Source organism: Eucyclogobius newberryi, unplaced genomic scaffold (genome assembly GCF_026437365.1).
Source record: "Eucyclogobius newberryi isolate DKJ021-1_F unplaced genomic scaffold, fEucNew1.0.hap1 SCAF_19, whole genome shotgun sequence".
Lineage (NCBI taxonomy): Eukaryota > Metazoa > Chordata > Actinopteri > Gobiiformes > Gobiidae > Eucyclogobius > Eucyclogobius newberryi.
Window position 1 is genome coordinate 6,813,638 of NW_027315823.1, and position 21,634 is coordinate 6,835,271.

A 21,634-nucleotide genomic window follows, 5' to 3' on the forward strand; every position below is an offset into this window, starting at 1 on the left:
CCCCCTCTCTCCCCCCTTTTGAAAAAACAAAAAAATAAATGAAAAAGGAAATGTCACATGCCACAAATAAGCGGTATCTCGTTTGTAATGGTTCCTGGTCATAATTCTCATTCCTAAGTGTGTTGTTGCTGTTGTGTGGCATGACGTTGTTCAGGTTTGACTCACTCGACAGTTGCTGAGCTCCTCCGCCGTCAGGATGATGGTGCCACACTTCTTCCCCTGAATCCCGCTGCGGAGAAAACGAGGACACAAAAGAACTGTAAACAAGTGAATCGACCAATCAGGCGTTGTTTTCAGACTCGAAGGGGGTCCAGGTGTCATTTAAAAACATGAAGTCCACACAAACACTTCCTCCAGTTCCTCAGAGTTTACACCTGACACTGCTTTGTCCAGGAATTATTCTGAAAACAGTTATCGTTCTGTTTTGTGAGTCCTCCGGGCACTTATTACATTTACACAAAGCTTCCGATCCCAGTATTCGGTGAGATTTTGCGCAGCAGGCACTTGACCATTGGGGGACTTTCAATCAAATACAAAGTGCCTCATTATCTGCAACCTGCAGCTTTTTTGAAAAACGTTGCTTTTACCGTATCTGTGAGCAGCAGGCAAGGCCCAGTTTATTTGTAGAGCACAGTTCGCACAACAGGAAAAAAAAGCATTAAAATCGCATTAAAACAGATATAACAGACATACTGTACAAAGAAGAGTGCAAATTAAATCCTTTCAGTCGTATGTGCAGCTAAACAGAACTGGAGCTAAGTGTAAATTCTGCCTGGGAGACCTAACATCATCTCACCTACGTCTACTGCTTCACCAGAGCCCCACCGCCCTTGTGTAGTTGGCTCGCCTGCTTTCAGTCCCCACTACCCTCGTGCAGTTGGCTCGCGTGCTTTCAGTCCCCACCACCCTAGTGCAGTTGGCTCTCCTGCTTTCAGTCCCCACCACCCTCGTGCAGTTGGCTCGCCTGCTTTCAGTCCCCACCACCCTAGTGCAGTTGGCTCGCCTGCTTTCAGTCCCCACCACCCTAGTGCAGTTGGCTCTCCTGCTTTCAGTCCCCACCACCCTCGTGCAGTTGGCTCGCCTGCTTTCAGTCCCCACCACCCTAGTGCAGTTGGCTCGCCTGCTTTCAGTCCCCACCACCCTAGTGCAGTTGGCTCGCCTGCTTTCAGTCCCCACCACCCTCGTGCAGTTGGCTCGCCTGCTTTCGGTCCCCACCCCCCTCGTGCAGTTGGCTCGCCTGCTTTTGGTCCCCACCCCCCTAGTGTAGTTGGCTCGCCTGCTTTCACCACCTCTTCATCTGCTCCTCTGCATCCCACACGCTCATCGTCCCCTGGACTCTCCTCGCTGTCACCTCTTACCACCATCAGTGTCCAGGCCCATCATCACAATGTCTTCCGCCAGGTTTTAAGCGCCAAATAACCCAGTTAATAAAGCTTTCTGAATGGTTCTTCTCTTAATTAGCTACAGCAACTTGAGAAAAATAGTCCAGATTGGCCCTACATCGCCTCGTTTATATCAGCAAAAATTGTTGGCCGTCGATTTCTCTGGATTAGGCCAAAAGAAAAAACACTGGTCGATCTTTACTAGTGTGTACATTTTACAGGACTGCCTCTACTTCTGAATGTCCTCATCATCACAGAGGTCAGAGGTCACATCTGATGATGTGACCATGAGATTTGACCTGATCCACTGCAAGTAAAATGACAAGTAAAATCAGTTCTAAGATGCTCTTTTGTCCTCAACAGCTTTACCACGCTTTTTCTTCAGTTAAACTCTAACAGTCTGAGACCTGTGATGATGCTAGTGCAAGAATCCATCGCGGTGAGCAACCTGACACGTACACGATTCTGTTTACACAGGTTAAACGCCCAGTGTGAGGACAACGCACTGCACATTTGACCTGAGATATGACAGAATGACTTTTCTCCTCTTTGTTTCTTAATGCTATTTAATATTCAGCGGGGAGCAGAAGTCAATTTGATTTACTTGAGTTACTTTTTAATAAAATTCTGCTTCTCAAAGTAGTTTTCACACACCATAATGTAACTCTTATTATGCCCTTCAAATGTAAACTTGAAATGATAAATCAATCAGTCCCAGTCAGTATTTGTATTCTTTTCCCCATTCTACCTGCTGCCCCACCATTGATGTCACGGGAAATCTAGTGAATCTAAATCAAATCGATAAAATCAAATTTGTGACTATGTTTGGGATGAGAAGTGACAAGAAGTCGTACGCACTCCGATTCAGACTCAGACACTTTTATTTGAATGGATTTTTGCCTCGGCGTGAAAAGCTTTGTCCCGTCACATTTGCATCTGCCTTTCCTCTGCTGCTAAATCCAGCGAAAAAGGTTTTATGCAGGTTTTTATGCGTCGGATTGTGCGACAAGAGGAAAATGCAATTCTGGAGATAAGAGAACGACGGCACAACGCGTGGAATATTTAAATTTGGAGATAAACATCAGCGTGTCAACAGCATGTCAAGACGATAACATATAACCCATAACATACAACCCAAGGAAAGGTGCTTTAAAAAGAAACGTGCAGCGATCCCAACATCTGCAAACATGTCATAACTGATTGAAGTGCAGCCAATTTTTTTCTATTTCAAACAGAGGTGAAGAGTTATGGTTTTGGTCGGGATCCAAACGCTCGATTCCGAAGACGTGTTTTGGATCAGGTTAAACTGAGACGGGGGTCGATCTGCAGATGCTGTGGTTGGACCCGAGATAAGTTATGCGTTCCTTTTGGAGATTTGCCAAACTGATAGAGGAAAAACTGGTTCACTGCACAAACAACATGAAAAACCTTAGACGGTATATTTGAATTTTTTCAGTTTCGTCAAGATGTTTGTACTTATTTCAAGTCATTAGAGTACGATATTTTCACTTAAAGGGCGTATGACAGGTTTTTACAGGAGTTTCTAATTTTGTATTTATACCTGTTGTACATATAAATGATAGTTTTACACCAATCGAGCAGGTATTTGTGGAGAAAACGTTGAAAAATCTGTAGAAAATGACAAGGATGTTCCAGTCATTCCAGTCAAAGTTTATGCAGGATTTACATAGATAAACATTTAACTCTCTAAACATGAATTCAACAAAATAAAGTCGCTATCATATATTTTTATTTGTCAAATTTAAAATAATTACTCATTAGATGAGTTTTTTCCGTGTTTGCTGGGTAATTTCCTAGTGTGATGTCATCGATTACAAACAGGAAGTGAAATTATACATTAAAAAATGTGCTATTGTGTGATAACATTTTTATAATTTTTAGCAAAATTAAAAATATATATGTATATCTTAATTGCATTTTATTTCAATGAGTTGTCCGACCTGTAGGGAGCGCTTTTAAATAGTTGTATTCACTTTCTCCATGTGCAGATAAGATCAATTGGAACCAGTTGAAAATATAAAAAGTGAAAGGGGAACCCGACTTGTTTTTGTAAATTAGTACATTTTGTGTTTTCCCCCAAGAGCCGTACTTTGTGACCAAAACGAGTCCGCCGTGCGCCGTCTGCACATAATAAATAAAGGATAAAGGATAAAGGATTGTATTTCTTTCTGTCAAGCCAGAAGAGAGAGCCGAAAGCAGCGCTCTGATTGGCTGTGAAAATAATCTCTTTTAAACCTGTGCCTGAACTAAAAGTACGTGTGTTTTCTGTTGTCGGAAACGGTAAACAAACGGCAAGCGACTGTTAGCGTTTAGCCTCAAAAACCAGAAGATGCTGAGCACGACTGGAGCCGACCCTGCTCTGGGCCAAAGTCATGCTCTTCCACTCGCTCTTCTCTCACCCCCTGTTCGCTTCAACCCCGTCTCTCCCCACTCTCCCCACTCTCCCTCGCCTCGCTGAACAAATCGATCCTGAGGTGGTGAAAGGAAGCTACAGTGTGAGACTTTTTAAATGTTCAGACCGTGGATGAACAGGTGAGAGGTAAATGGTTATAGATTTGTTTCCGAAGGCGCGTTCTGTGTCGGGGTTCACAGGAGTTTGTTCTTCAAGAAAAGAACGCGAATGTACCGGTGGAAACATGTCGTGCCATTTTCAAAATGTCAAGCTCGAGACGGTTTCATTTTGAACTCAAGGTTCTGGCGATTCGGGCAACTAAAGTGGATATGTGGTTAAAGCTGCACCGTGTAACTTTCTGAAGGTGGCCTATGTGAGACCACACGTTGGAACGTTGTCTTTGTGGAGATAGATGCATTTCATGCCATACTGTGGAATATTGTAGCCAAACGAACAACAGTTCCACGGAGACAAGCACTGGCTAAGTACGAATCAGGTTTGGGGAGATGCAAGCTTGCCCACAGTACAAATACACGTTTATTTTTGTGTGTGTGTGTGTGTGTGTGTGTGTGTGTTATTTGTGTGGTAAAACTAGAGATGTAACAATATCATGGTATTTTTTTGTAAAAAAAAAGAAATTATTGATTAATAATGATCTGCACTAAAGCTGGTTTACATTCTGAATCCTTTTTAATTGTGTCAACGGGCAAGACACTCAGACTGTCCCCATCAGTCCAAGTAACGTGACAGGGCGGGCATCCATCTTAAAAATGATGGCAAATCATGTCCTGTTCACCAAAACTAATTTATACACAGTATGTATGTATATGTGTATGTATGTATGTATATATGTATGTATGTATGTATTTATTTATATTTTAGTTTTATTGTATTTATTGTATTTATTGTATTTATTGTATTTATTTTATTTATTCTTTTTATCATTTGTATTTATGAATACAAATAGAATTTAAGAAAACACATTCTTTTGAAAGTGTGACCTGAGGCAAAGGAAAGACCAGAAACAAAACCATAAAAACAATGACAGTAATAACAGAATTGACCATTTAAAAGCGCAGATGTAGTAAATTAAATTAAAGGTGAAGCCATGAAGAGGCTCGGATGAAACTGCTGTCGACCGTCAACATAAAGGTAATAACGCGTTTGTGATTCCGATGCTGTTCACGGTTCAGATCTAATAATCATCATCTGGCTCTGATTCATCCCTTTTGTTTATATCCCTCTTCTTTCACCAAAAAAATGCACATTATTAAAGTTGTCTAAATGACAAGGAGGAAATAAAACCGCAGCAATCCTTATCTCCCGTCTGAGTTATCTGTATTCACACCTCTCTCATTACCTCGGAAAATATGGAGAGGAAATAAATTGCCTGAAGAAGATATCATTTGGTTTGTGAATTTGCGAGGTGGAAAAAAAAAATCACTTGAAATCTGTTTTTGCAATTTGTTTTTGGGTAATTAAGTAGCGAGTGTAGCAGCAGCGCCGCACTTCGGGTTCATCAGTGGAGGGAGAGTCACTGATGGAAGTGAGGATTAGATGGTGTTTTTGTGCATAACATTACAGGGTTAGTCAGTTATTTTAGTCGGACTGGCAAACTTGAACTTCAGAAAAGTACACGATTCAGTACAAATATGCTCCATTGGACTACTTTTTATTCTACCTGTCGTGTCTGTGTTTGGTGCTGTTTGAGGGTCTGTAGTTGTTGAACCGAACAGCTCTTCTACATTGAAATGAATGGATGTCTTCCTCACAGTGGAAGACATCCCCATACTCCCCATACTCCACATACTCTACATACTCTATATACTCTACATACTCCACATACTCTACATACTCTACATACTCTACATACTCTACATACTCCACATACTCCACATACTCCACATACTCTGTGTGTACTTTATTTGCTCGGTGAAGTAGTCGGTGAGACTGGTTGAGCCTGAACGTTTTTGCATTGGTTTTTTGGTCAAAACCATTTAAAATCTGAATGAAATACCTGTGTACATAAATATACTGAAAGGATTTTGAAGGTTTTTATACTGCTACAACTACTACAACTACAACAACCTCTACAACTCATACAAGTACCTGGGTGTTCATCTGAACCACAAACTGGACTGGACTCACAACACAGACGCACTGTACAGGAAGAGCCAGAGTCGGCTCTACCTCCTGAGGAGACTCAGGTCTTTTGGAGTGACAGGGCCACTCCTGAAGACCTTCTACGACTCTGTGGTGGCATCAGCCCTCCTGTACGGTGTGGCCTGCTGGAGCAGCAGCATCACAGAGAGGGAGAGGAAGAAGTCTACCTCTGTCCTCCTTGCGCTCTGGACTCGGTGCAGGAGGTGGGGGACAGAAGGGTCCTGGTTAAACTCACATCTATGCTGGACCATGAGTGTCGCCCCCTGCAGGACACTCTGATCCACCCTCACTGTGTGAAGGAGACGTTTCACAGGTCTTTACTTCTGCTCCTGTCAGACTTTATAACAAACACTGTTAGCCCTGAACAGGTGTCATTCATGTGCAATACTGTCATATTCATGTGCAATACTGACTTAATCATGTATAATACTGACTTAATCATGTGCAAGACTGACTTAATCATGTGCAATACTGACTTAATCATGTCCAATACTATCATATGTATGTGCAATACTGACTAAAGTATGTGCAATACTGACTTATTAATGTGCAATACTGACTTAATCATGTACAATATTGTCATATGTGACTCGCCACGGCAATTGTCGGACCATGTCGGCCTCGGTGAAACTGAGAAAAACAGCATTTTACTTTTTTTCCCCCAAATTTGTGATTTTCATTTTTTTGCAGAATGTGCTAGTTGAAGTTATGAATAAGCCCCTGTGTGCTTCAGATAACACTATTGGTTGTCTTAAACGTATACATTAAGCTGTTAAAAATGTGGAGTTTTCAGGTCTTTTTCCTGCTCTCCTGGGGGGCGTCACCTTTTTCTAGCCAACGTATTGTTTATATTTTCCACCAATCAGCTGTGATCCGCATGGCAGCTGCGTGCTCCGTGTTTTCCTCTCATTACTCCAGACCGTCTGCAGAGCACAGTCTTCAGAGCTTACATTTCCTGGACTACATTGCAACGGAACTGTTTACTCAGGTACACTTTTACTTTACTACTAAATCATTATTTTAACGCTGTGTTTTAAGGCGGTCTCGTGATCACTTAAGAATCTTACTTGTCTGCTCCGGTGGAGCTAATGCTAAGCTAACATGTTGCTTCAGTGCACTCTGCAATACGGGCTTAATGTGACTACTTGCTGTTATCACCATGTTATCGGGTTATTTTTCGGCGTGGGTTGGCCCGTGGGTTGTGTGGGTCGTGCTTTGTGTCTGTTTTATGGCGCTAAACCGGCTGTTAGCCCCACAGCCCGGAGCTAAACGCAGCTATTCAGAGCTAAGTTGTAAGCTAAACTTTGCTATGTTATCGGGTTATTTTTCGGCGAGGGAAGAGAAAAAAACTACAACTCCCGATACCACTTCTGGTCACGTGGCTTACGTACGTTGCACGTCACGCACGCACTGCGTCACTGTGTTATCTCAAGTGAGCTAGCTAGCATCGCTAGCCGAGGGCAGATGTCCAAATATCTCCGCGTTTTGCATCTTAAATACACCGTTAACGTCACAATGTGAACTGTTATCTGTGAAGCGTGTTATTCCCATATTACTGTTAACCCTAATCCTTTTATCCCCCTTTTCAGAATTGGCAAAGACACCCTGACTGACATGACCTGTCTCTACGTGAAGTCTGCTAAGGAGCGTGGTGAGTGTAAAACATTATTTTGGTGATTTTCATGTTTTAATGATTAGAGTATAATTAACCATAAGCAACATCTGTTTTTCAGGTGAGCCTGCAGTTTGTACATCAAGCTTCAGATCACTGTGGAAACAGCTTCTCCCACACATCAGAAGCTGCAGGCCACGCACAGATCTCTACAACAGAACCTAATGTGCTGTCTTTCGGACCCTCACCGCCAGCAAGCAGACATCAGGATGCATTACAGCTTTGACTTTGCACAGCAGGTACTAATAATAGTGCAAATGCAGAATAGCAATTATAGAGACATATACGTCTTAATCAAATGTCATTATGTATTAATCTAATCTAGTTTATATTATTTGACTACTGTAATGTGTAAACATTACCCTGGCAAAACTTCAGTGCTGCTCTCTGCTTAAGATATGTTCAAATCAAATCAATTTATTTTTGTAAGGCCCAAAATCACAACAACAGTTGCCTCTGAGGGCCACAGGGAGAAATGAATCAACAATGTCTGTGGTGGCGATGGAGTCAGACAATGTCTGTGGTGGCGAGGGACGATGTCCCAGGGTCCTCTGTCCTTAGACTCTCCTTCTCGGCCAGGAAAAACTACAAAAAAAACCTCTTTGGGAAAAAAGCGTAGAAACCTGGAGGAGTTCCAGTGAAGGAGAGATCCGACTCTCACAGACGGACAGAAGGACACGAGGAGACTGTTCTTCTGTTCTAATTTTTTTACATTGTCGCCCTTGTCATCAGGTAGTGGAAAACAGCTCTCCTGAGTCTCACCTCAATATCCCACAGCTTGTTGGAACGGTGGATAGCAAAGTGTTTGTCAAGAACTTCGACTGGCAGAAGCATCTGAGTCCCTTCTTCAGACGGCTTCCAAAGATCAAGAGTTATCAGCACTTCAGGTATTTATATTGAAACTCTCACATTGTGTTAAAAAAAAAAAATAGTTAATGAGTGTTTTATGTGAAATAGTTAGCCATTTCTTAAATGTCCTGTTATTTGTTTACAGCTTTGATGCCAAGAGCCGAGAGTCACAGCACAGAAGAGTGCACAGACGAAGAAGAGGATGAGGATGTGATCTCTGATGTAATTGGACTCTGGTGGTGTACATATCATATCTATTATCTCATATCTCATATATTCAAAGCCATGGACCCGTTGCAGTTCGTATACCTGGCCCTGGCATCTGTTTATAAGAGTTCTTCTATTAAGAGTGTTTTTTAAACTTCCTATAAGTTACTGTCCTTTCCCCCTGTATCTACTGTGTTGTAACATTAAAGGCTATCTTATCTTATCTTTTGTTGTTTGTGTTGCACTGAATCACCTGTGAATTATGTTTATCGACAAATGCAATGAACCCTATTCTCATTCTGATTCTTTGATTCTATTCAGGGCCTTTTGTAATCCAAGTATTTCCATTTTAATATAGTAACTTCTAATTCTGATTCAAGTTCAGTTACCATCAATAACAACACTCCTCTTGAGTCTTCAGTGACAGCTGTAGGGGGAAGGTGGTGTCAGTGTGACAGGGGGAGGGCTTATCTCAATGAGATGCAAATGAGCCCCGCCCCCTGTGACTCTGGGCTCACTCCGGTGAGAAACTTTGGAAGCCGTTTTCTCAGTGAATGGGTTTGAGAGTTGTGTACATTCAAATGACCACAACTTACTCAAATATTATCAGATCTACATGAGTGAGACATCATTGGAAAGCTTTGAATTCACACTTTCAACTCAAAATGTCTCCGGGTAGACATGTAACTGGTTTAGCCACGGTCAGTCACATATGCCTGTGCAATACTGTCATATTCATGTGCAATACTGACATAATCATGTGCAATACTGACTTAATCATGTGCAATACTGACTTAATCATGTGCAATACTGTCATATGTATATTAATCATGTGCAATACTGACTTAATAATGTGCAATACTGTCATATTCATGTACAATACTGACTTAATCATACTTATTGTTGTGTGCAATACTGACTCAATCATGTGCAATACTGTCATATTCATGTGCAATACTGACTTAAGGATGTGCAATACTGTCATATTCATGTGCAATACTGACTTAAGGATGTGCAATACTGACTTAATCATGTACAATACTGTCATATTCATGTGCAATACTGACTTAATCATGTGCAATACTGTCATATTCATGTGCAATACTGACTTAACCACGTGGAATACTGACTTAATCATGTGCAATACTGACTTAACCATGTGGAATACTGACTTAATCATGTGCAATACCGTTATATTCATGTGCAATACTGATTTAATCATGTGCAATACTGACTTAATTGTGTGCAATACTGTCATATTAATGTGCAATACTGACATAATCATGTGCAATACTGACTTAATCATGTACAATACTGTCATATTCATGTGAAATACTGACTTAATCATGTGCAATACTGTCATATTCATGTGCAATACTGACTTAATCATGTACAATACTGTCATATTCATGTGCAATACTGACTTAACCATGTGGAATACTGACTTAATCATGTGCAATACTGACTTAATCATGTGGAATACTGACTTAATCATGTGGAATACTGACTTAATCATGTGCAATACCGATATATTCATGTGCAATACTGACTTAATCATGTGCAATACTGACTTAATCATGTACAATACTGTCATATTGATATTCATACGCAATACTGTTTAAAAAAAATAAATTCTCTCTCCATATAACAGCTGTAAATTATTATTTTTATTGCTTACTTCTGTACCTACTTTGTGTTGCAACACTTGAATTTCCCCATTGTGGGACAAATAAAGGCTCATCTTATTATCTTATCTTTTTTTTGGTCAAAACCATGTATAATCTGAATGAAATACCTGTTTACATAAATATACTTACCAGTAATGCAACTTAAATATTTCAAATAAGTGTCCTATGAAGGATGTTCTACTGGCAAAATAAATATAATATGTATTATTTTTGTAACGCACTGTTTGAATGTAAAAATACACATATAAACAATCTGAAACATATGTATTTAAATGAACCTGTTTCAACCACATGTAAATCGAGCTGTGGAAAACACCTCTGTAACGCCGCCCGTCTCCATGGAGATGAGAGGGTGCTCCTTCATGTACGTGTAACCTCCACATTCATCACACCATTGTCATGTTTCCTGTTTTCTGAAGCGCTCCATCAGTCCGTCGAGCAATAGAGCAAACGTGTCTGAATAAAAGCGATGTCTCGTCATCCTGGCTGTTACCACGGAGACAATAAATAAAAGCATCAGTCAAACTACAGCAGGTGTGGAGCCGGAGACCTTTTCGTTTTACTGGGCCGTCCGTCACTCAGATGTCAGTCACAAAGTGGCCCGCGAGTCCACAAGTCAGGAGTGTGTGGAAAAGAGAGAAATACAAGAAAATACACAGAATCATCGCTACTACTACTACTACTACTACTACTACTACTACTACTACTACTACTACTACTACTACTACTACTACTACTACTACTACTACTACTACTACTACTACTACAACTACTACTACAACTACTACTACTACTACTACTACTACTACTACTACTACTACTACAACTACTACTACTACTACTACTACTACTACTACTACTACTACTACTACTACTACTACAACTACTACTACTACAACTACTACTACTACTACTACTACTACTACTACTACTACTACTACTACTACTACTACTACTACTACAACTACTACTACTACAACTACTACTACTACTACTACTACTACTACTACTACTACTACTACAACTACTACTACTACTACTACTACTACTACTACTACTACTACTACTACTACTACTACTACTACTACTACAACTACTACTACAACTACTACCACAACTACTACTACTACTACTACTACTACTACTACTACTACAACTACAACTACAACTACTACTACTACGACTCCTACAACTACTACTACTACAAGTCAGTAGTATGTGAAAATACACAGAATCATCACTATTACTACAACTGCTACTACTACTACTACTACAACTAGTACTACTACAACTACTATAACTACAACTTCTACAACTACTACAGCTACTACTACAACTCCTACAACTACTACTACTACTACACCTACTACAACTACTACAACTTCTACAACTGCAACTACTACAACTACTACTAAAACTACTACTACAACTACTACTACTACAACTACTACTACAACTTCTACAACTACTACAACTACTACTACAACTACTACTACAACTACTACTACAACTACTACAACTACACAACTACTACTACTATTACAACTACTACTACTATCATCTGAAATACGGGACTGCTACTACCGAGAGGACATTTTGTTCAGGAATATACCGCGATAACATGTCGTCGAAGTGGGCTAACCTAGCCCGCTGCTAATACGAAGCTACCGTCAAAGTAACTCAAGGAGAAAGAAGAGCGTGAACGGCAAAGCATTTAAATCAGCGGCGTCGAACTAAACAGTGTGAAAAATGCACCATATTACACTTTAGGAGCCTGGCGTTTCTGTGCGTCGTCATTGCAAAAAGAAGAAAAAGCTGCGCGGGCTCCGTGCAGCGGCGTAAACGTGTGTGGGCTCTGGACAAATTGCATTGGCTTTGCTCCAAAACAAATTAGAACTAGAAGTGTTTCGAAAGTGTTAGCGCGGCTGTGTTCGGACTATAATTACCCACAATGCCATTTGGAGCAGAGAGAATGACCAGAGAAGGCGATTCGTCTCACTCCGTGCGCTGGCGGATTGCAGAGTTACTTAGCCAACTTATTAGCCATCTGCAAAGAACGGATCAGAACCGTCCCACATCGCACTTGTTTTGTTGTCCCTAATGAAAACATATTTGATCCATTAAAATCATGTTTAGAAAGTGAAAATAGCTTTTTTTTCATGCAGAATCTCAGCAGTCAAAGAACTCTCGCCGCTCAGTGCAGAGGTCACATGTTTCTCTGGGTCTGGGTGGTTTTCCTCCGGATACTCTGAGCTCCACCTCTGCAGACGGACCCCCGGGCGCGGCTGAAGTAAACACTGCTCCTGACAGGTTGCCCCAGCAACAGCCCGTGACGGATGGTTAATAACCTTAACCTTCCATAAACCCAGAGAGGAATAGTCCCTCCAGCAGGTTCTTCTCTCCTGTGGGACATGGACACATCCAGGAAGTGTCCCAAACAGATGCTGGAGCTTAAGCTGGTTGAGGAGCAGCAGCTCTACTCTGAGCTCCCCAGTGATTTAGATGTGACTTGCAATTTATTCATCAACAAAAATGTACGGTAAAAGTAAAGAATCACACAAAGGAGCAAACGTCCTCATTTCCACGTGGAGTCCCTCAGGTTCAGGTTAAGGAACACTTTATTATAGGATATTTGTCTTCTGCATTTGACCCATCCTTCAATACCATCAAGCATCAGCTGAGACCTCGGGATATTTTTATATTATAGTCGCATTGAGTCAATACTGAGTCGTGAAAAAGTCTTTCAGCGCTTTTGGAACAAAACACAGATTTAAATGATTTTATGCAGCGCCGATGCTCCTGCTTTGCACATTTTATCCCATATTGTACGTGTAAATATGTTTTTACGTATTTGTTGATTTTATTGATTGTTTTATTGGCATTTTATTTGGATAGGTGTGGTTGTTTGATCTGTATTTTGTGTTTGACAAAGTACTCACGAAAAAGATTGTGCTTTCCTTTATAAATAAATGATAAATTAGAGAGATCCATCCCCAGATCAGAGCTCGGCATTGGTCAGAACTCCCTTCACTGGACGATTTTGACCTGTTGTCAATGTTTTGGGTTGATGGGGGAAACTGGGGCACCCGGAGGACACGGGGAGAACATGCAAACTTCACACAGGCCTGGGAGTCAAACCAGCGAGAGGCGAGTGCGAGTCACAGGTTCAGAAATGTTCCAACACAAATGTGACAAATGTGCATTTTTTCCCCTTTGTTTTTTATCTTAAAGTCTAAATTGTTGTTACTTCTGACCGCCACTGATCAGCACAATTCCTTTGCATTTGACCCATCCTTCAACGTCAGCAGGGTTAAATCTACAGGGCGCATCACAAATGAGTACTCACTAAGTGCACACTGATAATCGAACTGCGTACCTGCTTGTTTTGAGGCGATCGTGCTGAACTTCCGCAGCGCCACAACAACTGTAACACGCAAATGCCGAATCAATGTTTAATTACAGCGCCTCTCTGTGGGAGGGGCCCCGGAGCAGTGAAGGAACGTGGGTAACGTCGGAGCACGGACTGCTGGGGGTTCACGATGTCACGGAAGCGGAAGATCTCTGCGACTGGAGCGCGTCGCGTCTAGTTAGCCTCATTTACCAGCGAAAGAGTGAGAACGCGGCATAATTGAACATCTGTGATGCAGAGTTTCATCGCCAACGACGGACGAGAAAAACGAACTGATTGAAACATTAACGAGGCCGGCGAGTTCGGGAGTCCGGCCCACGACTTCTGTTCGGCCGGACAAGGTCAAACGTATGGTTTTCGGAGTCTTCTGTGTTGGAGCGTTGGAGTTCTCTCTGTTACAGAAGCTCCAGTGTCCTTCCCGGCGCTCCCGCTGGGACTATACTTCACCGTCTTCACCCTTGTCTCTCCTTCTCGCCTTCTCCTCCTCTTCTCTCTCTGCTTTTTGTCCCTCTTTTTCCCTACTCGTCTCCCTCGCCAGAGCTGCGACCGGTACGTATGTCAGTAACGGTCAGCGATTCATTTTAACGACTATTCGTGCTGCGCGACAACTTTTTAAATGCAGTCAAAATGGTGTGAATGACGGTTCAGAGATGGAGACTATTTATTGTTGCGGGAAATAAAGATCAAGATTAATCAAGATTACTTTATTTGTCCCGTGTTTTCTCTGCCAGATGGAGAAAATACACATGAGACAAATCAGAAATTGACAGTTTCTGAATTTTTCTGAATTAACAATGACTTTTTGGACATTTTGATGGAATAATAACGCGGTCTTTGGCATAAAACGCGTTGTAATGTATCTATTTTATCTTGTATTAGAACATGCAACAACGACAATACAGCAACAACACAACAACATAAAAAAAAAATACAAAATTAGAGCATATTAAGTTCTGAATAATCGTCCCATTTCGTCTATTGATTTTTAAACGTGTCTATTTTTAAGTTGAGTCCTGGGCTTATTTTTCCGTAGTGCGTTTGTCCGTGATGATATGTGTCCTTCATCGTCAGAGCGGTTCGTGAGGGTCTTCTTCTTCTTCCCTGCTGAGTATAGTCCAAATGTATCCATCCACTGTGTCCACGGCGGGTTTCGAGGCCCGAGTAAATTACTCCAAAACTGAGCTGGACGGTGGTGTCGAAAACCACTTGCGTTGCCTCGTTGGCGTCCGTCCGGTATTTTTGCGCAGTACGACACTCTATGGTAACTATGGTTTTCCTCCCGGCAACCACAGTTTCATTGCCGACATTAAGCCCCTCCCCGTGAATAATGAGCCCTCTGACACCGTGTTATGAACGCTCGTGTTTTAGAGTCTGTTTAGTCCGGATAATGATGATTGAAATTATGTTTTACAGTCGACTGCAGCCCTCTCTCTCTCTCTCTCCTTCTCTCTCTCTCCTCCTCTCTTTCCGATGTGTGTTTTAATAATAGGATTCCGTTCATAATTCACGTTTTAAACTTCACAGACCAATGAAGGGACAAACTAATGAAATAATCCCCTGTATTTCAGTTTGATAAAGGGAAACGCAGACGGAACGCTAGAGCTAATTTGCTGATTGTGAATTGCGATTCGTCTTTCAGCCTTTCTCTCTCCTCCATCTCCTCTCTCTCTCCTCGCTTCCCATCTCCTCTTTCTTCTTCCTCCCTGTCTTGTTTTCCATTTTTATTAAAAAAAATGATTATTCTCCTTCTCCGCTCATTCTCTGCGTCATCCTTTCTTTCCATCTTTCCTCGAGGTAGACTCTCTTCACCTTTGTCTTCCTTTCTCTGCTCTCTCTCTCTCCTCCTCCCTTCCCATCTCCTCTTTCTCCTTTTTCCCTGTCTTGTTTTTTATGTTTATTGGAAAATGGGATTCCTCTCCATCTCCTCTCATTCTCATCCTTTCATTCCATCTTTCCTCGAGGTAGACTCTCTTCACCTTTGTCTTCCTCTCTCTTCTCCTATCTCTCTTTCCTTCCTATCTGCCCTTTCTCCTTTCTCCCTGTCTTGTTTTTCATGTTTATGAAAAAATGTGATTCCTCTCCATCTCCTCTCGTTCTCATTTCATTCCATTTTTCCTCAAGGTAGACTCTCTTCACCTTTGTCTTCCTTTCTCTGCTCTCTCTCTCTCTCTCTCTCTCTCTCTCTCTCCTCCCTTCTTATCACCTCTGTCTCCCTTTTCCCCTGTCTTGTTTTTCATGTTTATTGAAAAATGGGATTCTTCTCTGTCTCCTCTCATTCTCCGCATCGTTCTTTCTTTCCATCCTTCTTCAAGGCAGCCTCCTTTCTCTTCTCTCTCTTCCCCCTCTTCATCTCGTCTCTCTCTTTCCTCTGAAGGCGCACATCTATAATAGAACATATTTTGCTTTCATTTCCCCTCTCCCCTGACTCCGGCTCTTCATTCTTCTCCTATTCTGCTCTGCTCTTCCCACCCTCTGTATTTCATCCCTTTCTCTTTCTCTCTCTGCCTCTCACTCTCTCTCTCTCTCGGTGTCAGACCTGTTTGGGTGACACAGGCGCTTTGCAATAATGTAAACCTCCATCACCTTCGCTACACAAACAAACCTAAGCAATAAATAAAGCCTTCACGTCAGCGTGCAGCCTCCGCTCGCTGCTCGCCGGACACGTTTGGAGAAAAAAGGAATGATTTTGTTGCACTAGGACAGTTTTTTTTTGTCTCGGTTCTGTCAATGCCAAAGTGCGGAACATGCGACGCAACACGCAATCTCCATCGAGGCAGAAAGTTACACGGAGCAAACGCTGCGTCTTCTACTGCGGAGCAAAGTTTGGACCGTGTTTAAATGATCTTTCAAACGACTTTTGCACTTTGGACAATTCAGCAGCTCTTTCGCCTTAAGTACCGTATTTTCCGGACTATAAGTCGCACTGGAGTATAAGTCGCACCAGCCAAAAAACATGTATAAGTTTCACTGGAGTATAAAATGCAGTTGCAAGTGTGAAAATGACAAATAATATCACATATAAGTCGCTCCGGAGTATAAGTATATATCTAAAATAAGAGTATAAGTATATAAGTACAAGTACAAAGTATAAGTCGCACCCCAGCTAAAACCATGAAAAAAGGTGCGACTTATAGTCCGGAAAATACGGTAATCATGTTTACAGTTACTTTTGTGGCAGTTTCCTGAGACTAAAGCGAGCGAGCGCTTAACGGTGAAAACCATTGACCTTCTGAGCATAAATCTGAGCACTAAAGTTCATCTAAAACCCGAGAAAGAGCAAAAAGTGTTCTCTCGTTAAATTTTAAAGAAGACGTTAAAAAGCTCTTCATTGCATCAGTCCTGGCTCAGTCCTTATTTGTACTGCACTCACCCTGATGTAGTCCTTTACGATCTATATATTCAGTACAGTTGGTTTTGGTTGGCCCGTACTTACTCTTGATGTACTTATATTATATAGTGTGTTTTAGTCTGTGTTAGTTGCCAGATTGCTGGTACAAACCCCGCACCGCACACATCACAGTAAACCCAACGTTGGAGTCAGTCCGGTTTGATATTTTGACAAACGCCTCGCTTTTTTCCCCCCTCCGCTCCGAACAGACGGAGCAGTCACGGTCCGTCTGCGCGCACGGCGGTTTGTTTACGACGAGAATAAACTCCAACACCAACAACGCGCTCGACGGCGAGAGCCACGCCGGGATTAGCATAATGTCTCAATTTGTGACGAGCAGCCAGTTTGACGGAGACGAAAAGTGAAACTACGTGATGCATTTATTATCAGTTTGCTACGACTGCAGAACTCCACTCTGGTCTCTGAAAGTCGTGATATCATATCGAGCGCAACGCGAGGATTGAAAAGGATGAGGTTTTTAAGCTAGAGCTTGTTCGTGTCACTCAAAGCTGTATTCTGATTGATTCCTGCACGTGTGAGTCATGCTGTGCTGTGCTGCGTTTGAGGCTTCAGCGCTCAGAACATTTCGGCTTTCACCTACCCCCTATCCCCGCCTCTGCACTAGGGCTAAACACATTGTGCAGGCATGATGAAGAACACTGTTGATGAGCCGTTTTAGACAAATATTACAGTTTACAAAGAAAATAATGTAATATAATTATCAACACATCTGAAACTGTGACAGGATCCAGTGTAAGTGAAGCCTCCCACAGCCAGGGGGCGCACACCTCTCCTCCCCTAACATCACATCATCACATGCATCTTCACAGCCAAAGAGACGGGTCTGAAATCTGAAATGGAACATCGATCTTCCTTTGAGAAGTGTTCAATGTTCATGTTTTGGTCTAACGTTATGATATAAGCTTATGCAAAATGTTAATATTGAGTATTGTCAATGATTGAAAACGACCTAAAAGTGAGAGAAATTACATCTGTGTGCATAACTGAACTGAGCAGAACTGAGCAGAACTGAACTGAGCATAACTGAGCAGAACTGAACTGAGCAGAACTGAACTGAACTGAACGGAGCAGAACTGAACTGAACTGAGCAGAACTGAGCAGAACTGAACTGAACTGAGCAGAACTGAGCAGAACTGAACTGAACTGAACTGAACTGAGCAGAACTGAGCAGAACTGAACTGAACTGAGCAGAACTGAACTGTGCAGAACTGAACTGTGCAGAACTGAACTGAACTGAGCAGAACTGAGCAGAACTGAGCTGAACTGAGCAGAACTGAAATGAACTGAGCAGAACTGAATTGAACTGAGCAGAACTGAAATGAACTGAACTGAGCAGAACTGAACTGAACTGAGCAGAACTGAGCAGAACTGAACTGAACTGATCTGAACTGAACTGAACAGAACAGAACTGAGCAGAACTGAACTGAGCAGAACTGAGCAGAACTGAACTGATCTGAACTGAACAGAACAGAACTGAGCAGAACTGAGCAGAACTGAACTGAGCAGAACTGTGTGCATCATTCATACAAAGTTATGTTTCTATGATATATTTTAAAGTGTGTGTTTTTGTCCCAGACTTGCAGCAGCATCTATAACTCTGATTTGTGCCTCTAAATCTGACCATTTACCCGTAAAGTGCACTGAAAAGACCACTACTAACTCCTGAACACGGGAAACATGTCCACAGGACTGCACACCGGGACGAGGGGCATTTTCACTCTCACACACCTGGGAGATTGTCCTGGAGAAGAGGTTGGACTGCAGATGGCGCTGTCGTCCTGTCTGAATCCGCTGAAAAGACACGGCAACGTCAAGTGACACGCTGAAGAAGACTCAAGTGAGGTGTGAAAAAGGAAGTCATCTGACCACATTCATTTACACCCGTCAAAATAAACTAACGTCATTTTCATATGTACGTTTTTTTTTGCCCGTTTTCTTTCCCGTTACGTTCCTCTTTCCTTCCGAACCGTCCGTGTGAGAAACCCTCCTTCCTGCTTCACCGAGGCGAGACCGCATTTGCATTTCTAAGATTAAATTATAATTAAACCACTGGCAACAAATCAGAAGGAGGAAAATAATGAAACTGGTCCAAAACGCCACGGAGGTACGGTGGCCCGGAAGGGACATAAATAGCTCAAAAGTCTCGATTTGAAACATATGGCGCAGAGAAGAACGAGCTTCTCAACAAGCTTCTTTCTGGATTGCGACATTAAAACGGAGGAAAGAAACAAGAGTGTGTTCTAAATCAACAGGAAAGTCTTCTATTCTGCTGGAGGGTGCGCCACCTGCTGGTCGTGATGTTGATGCTTAATGTTCCACAGTGTTGCATTAACTATCTCCAGGAGACACTACCAGGCCATGTTACAGATCACAGCTGTTGGGTCCGCTCACAGTAAGAAGGTATTTATGAGCAATAAAAAGCCCTGAGCAGAACTGAACAGAACTGAGCAGAACACAAAAGAACTGAACTGAGCAGAACTGAGCAGAACTGAACTGAGCAGAACTGAGCAGAGCTGAAGAGAACTGAACTGAGCAGAACTGAACTGAGCAGAACTGAACTGAGCAAAACTGAGCAGAACTGAACTGAGCAGAACTGAACTGAGCAGAACTGAACTGAACTGAGCAGAACACAAAAGAACTGAACTGAACAGAACTGAGCAGAACTGAACTGAACTGAGCAGAACTGAGCAGAACACAAAATGACTGAGCAGAACTGAACAGAACTGAACTGAGCAGAACTGAGCAGAACACAAAAGAACTGAACTGAGCAGAACTGAGCAGAACACAAAAGAACTGAACTGAGCAGAACTGAGCAGAACTGAACTGAGCAGAACTGAGCAGAACTGAACTGAGCAGAACTGAGCAGAACTGAACTGAGCAGAACTGAACTGAGCAGAACTGAACTGAGCAGAACTGAACCCTCCTGGACGAATGAGAGACTGCACTGACATTAATTAATACAAGTTAATTTAGATAATAAGGCCTAAATTTGCTTCTGAACTTGTCACAATTATTATTTTTAAGTCCTTAACATCGCTAATAATCTTGACAGTGAAACAAACCTTGACAAAGCAATAAAATCTCAATTTCCAGATGAAAATTTTAGGAAATTCAAAGTATAATTTTAGGGTTCCAAACGTCAGCGGACAAGCAAGACATTAATAAATCAAATTAAATTATACAAATGACTGATTATGTTTATTAGTATAGTAGTATTAGTATATTTAATGATAAAATAATGAGGTGTCTCTGTTTCCACAGCAGAACAGGCTTCTCTTCTTTGGACCGTAGCTAACACAGCAGAATACAATATATTACTAAAAAAAAACATTTCTGAGCCATAGCTTTGAGGCAGAAAGCCAATTACAGCGTTTTAGATCAAATGTATTCATACCAAAAACAAGCCGACTAACAAAAGGATCTCTCCTCCTCCTCCTCCTCTCCTGTATTTTTGTCCCATCATCTGAAATCCACCTTGAACTCGCCTTGAGACGTTCCTGTCGTTGTTCTTTGGCCGCGTCCTTGAGGTTTTCGCCGCGTGGAATTGGCAGGTTCGTGCGGCAGATGTTCTCTCTCGTTTGACCGGCAAGATACCGCGGGTGGAGCGAGCGACGCGAGCGAAGTGCGCCGCCCGAGGACACAAGGGCAGCCTGCACGCGGCCGAGCAGAAACCTCACACTTCGACGACCGGGTCAACCGTCCAGAAAAGAGTCAAAGAACGAACCGAGAGTTGAACCTACGACCTCCTCAATCAAAGGCAGCAAAACACCGTCCGCTGGCAGTTACGACAGCCCAAACGACGCAGCGTTCAACGAGGATTTCGGAGTAGAAACCATTGCAGCGACACAAAAACATATAGATCGACCTAACTTCTATTTACAACCGTCTCGTCAAATCTCGGTCCAAGTGAAATCAAGCCGGTAAGACGCTAACGCTAGCTGACGGAGAAGAATAACGTAGAACGATCCGAAACAAGTCCAGCAAACTCCAGAGCAATTTTCGGGGCGTGAATCCTCCTTTAGAGCGAGAGTAAGCTAGCTTTCCTCCCTCCAGACCTGTTTGTTCAGATGGATAATAACTTGGATGTCTTATTTATACAAAAAAAAATAAATGAAAATGAGCAGATGGCTTCCTGTGACAGACCATTCCCAGACAAATAAGATGCCAAATAATTAAGTTCTTTTTGGCATTTTAACGATTAGGAAAAAGTGGCTCATAATCGCAGCTGAATCAAATGTCGAGAGAGTCATTGATGCCAGACATGATTAGATCGTGTCCTGTAGGGGGCGCAGTGGCTCAGTTGGAAGAGTGCTCGTCCTCTGAGGGTCGTACGAAGTCTACTCACTCGGACTAAACATCCTGGGACGCACTGGCCCTCAGGCAACAGTGGGTGGCGCAGGTGAGGTCCAATCCATGGGCACCACCAGCGACAACGCTCACAT

At 42.2% G+C, this 21,634-nt stretch overlaps 1 protein-coding gene and 1 long non-coding RNA gene across 4 annotated transcripts in view; one reads left to right on the top strand and one right to left on the bottom strand.

Moving 5' to 3' along the window:
* cpne5b (copine Vb) overlaps nucleotides 1-21,634 on the bottom strand; it is a 200,641-nt gene that overhangs the window by 63,646 nt on the left and 115,361 nt on the right. For 2 of the 3 annotated variants that reach the window (XM_072451532.1, XM_072451530.1), the window contains exon 7: nucleotides 166-229. In XM_072451532.1, coding sequence (XP_072307633.1) covers nucleotides 166-229 — 64 coding nt within the window. Of the gene's footprint in view, nucleotides 1-165; nucleotides 230-18,920; nucleotides 18,984-21,634 lie in introns of all 3 variants that reach the window. The other variant, XM_072451531.1, reaches the window with a different exon arrangement.
* LOC140365239 (uncharacterized) lies at nucleotides 6,871-7,778 on the top strand. The gene is made up of 3 exons (XR_011927819.1): nucleotides 6,871-6,946; nucleotides 7,548-7,609; nucleotides 7,692-7,778. It is a non-coding gene; the product is annotated as an uncharacterized lncRNA (long non-coding RNA).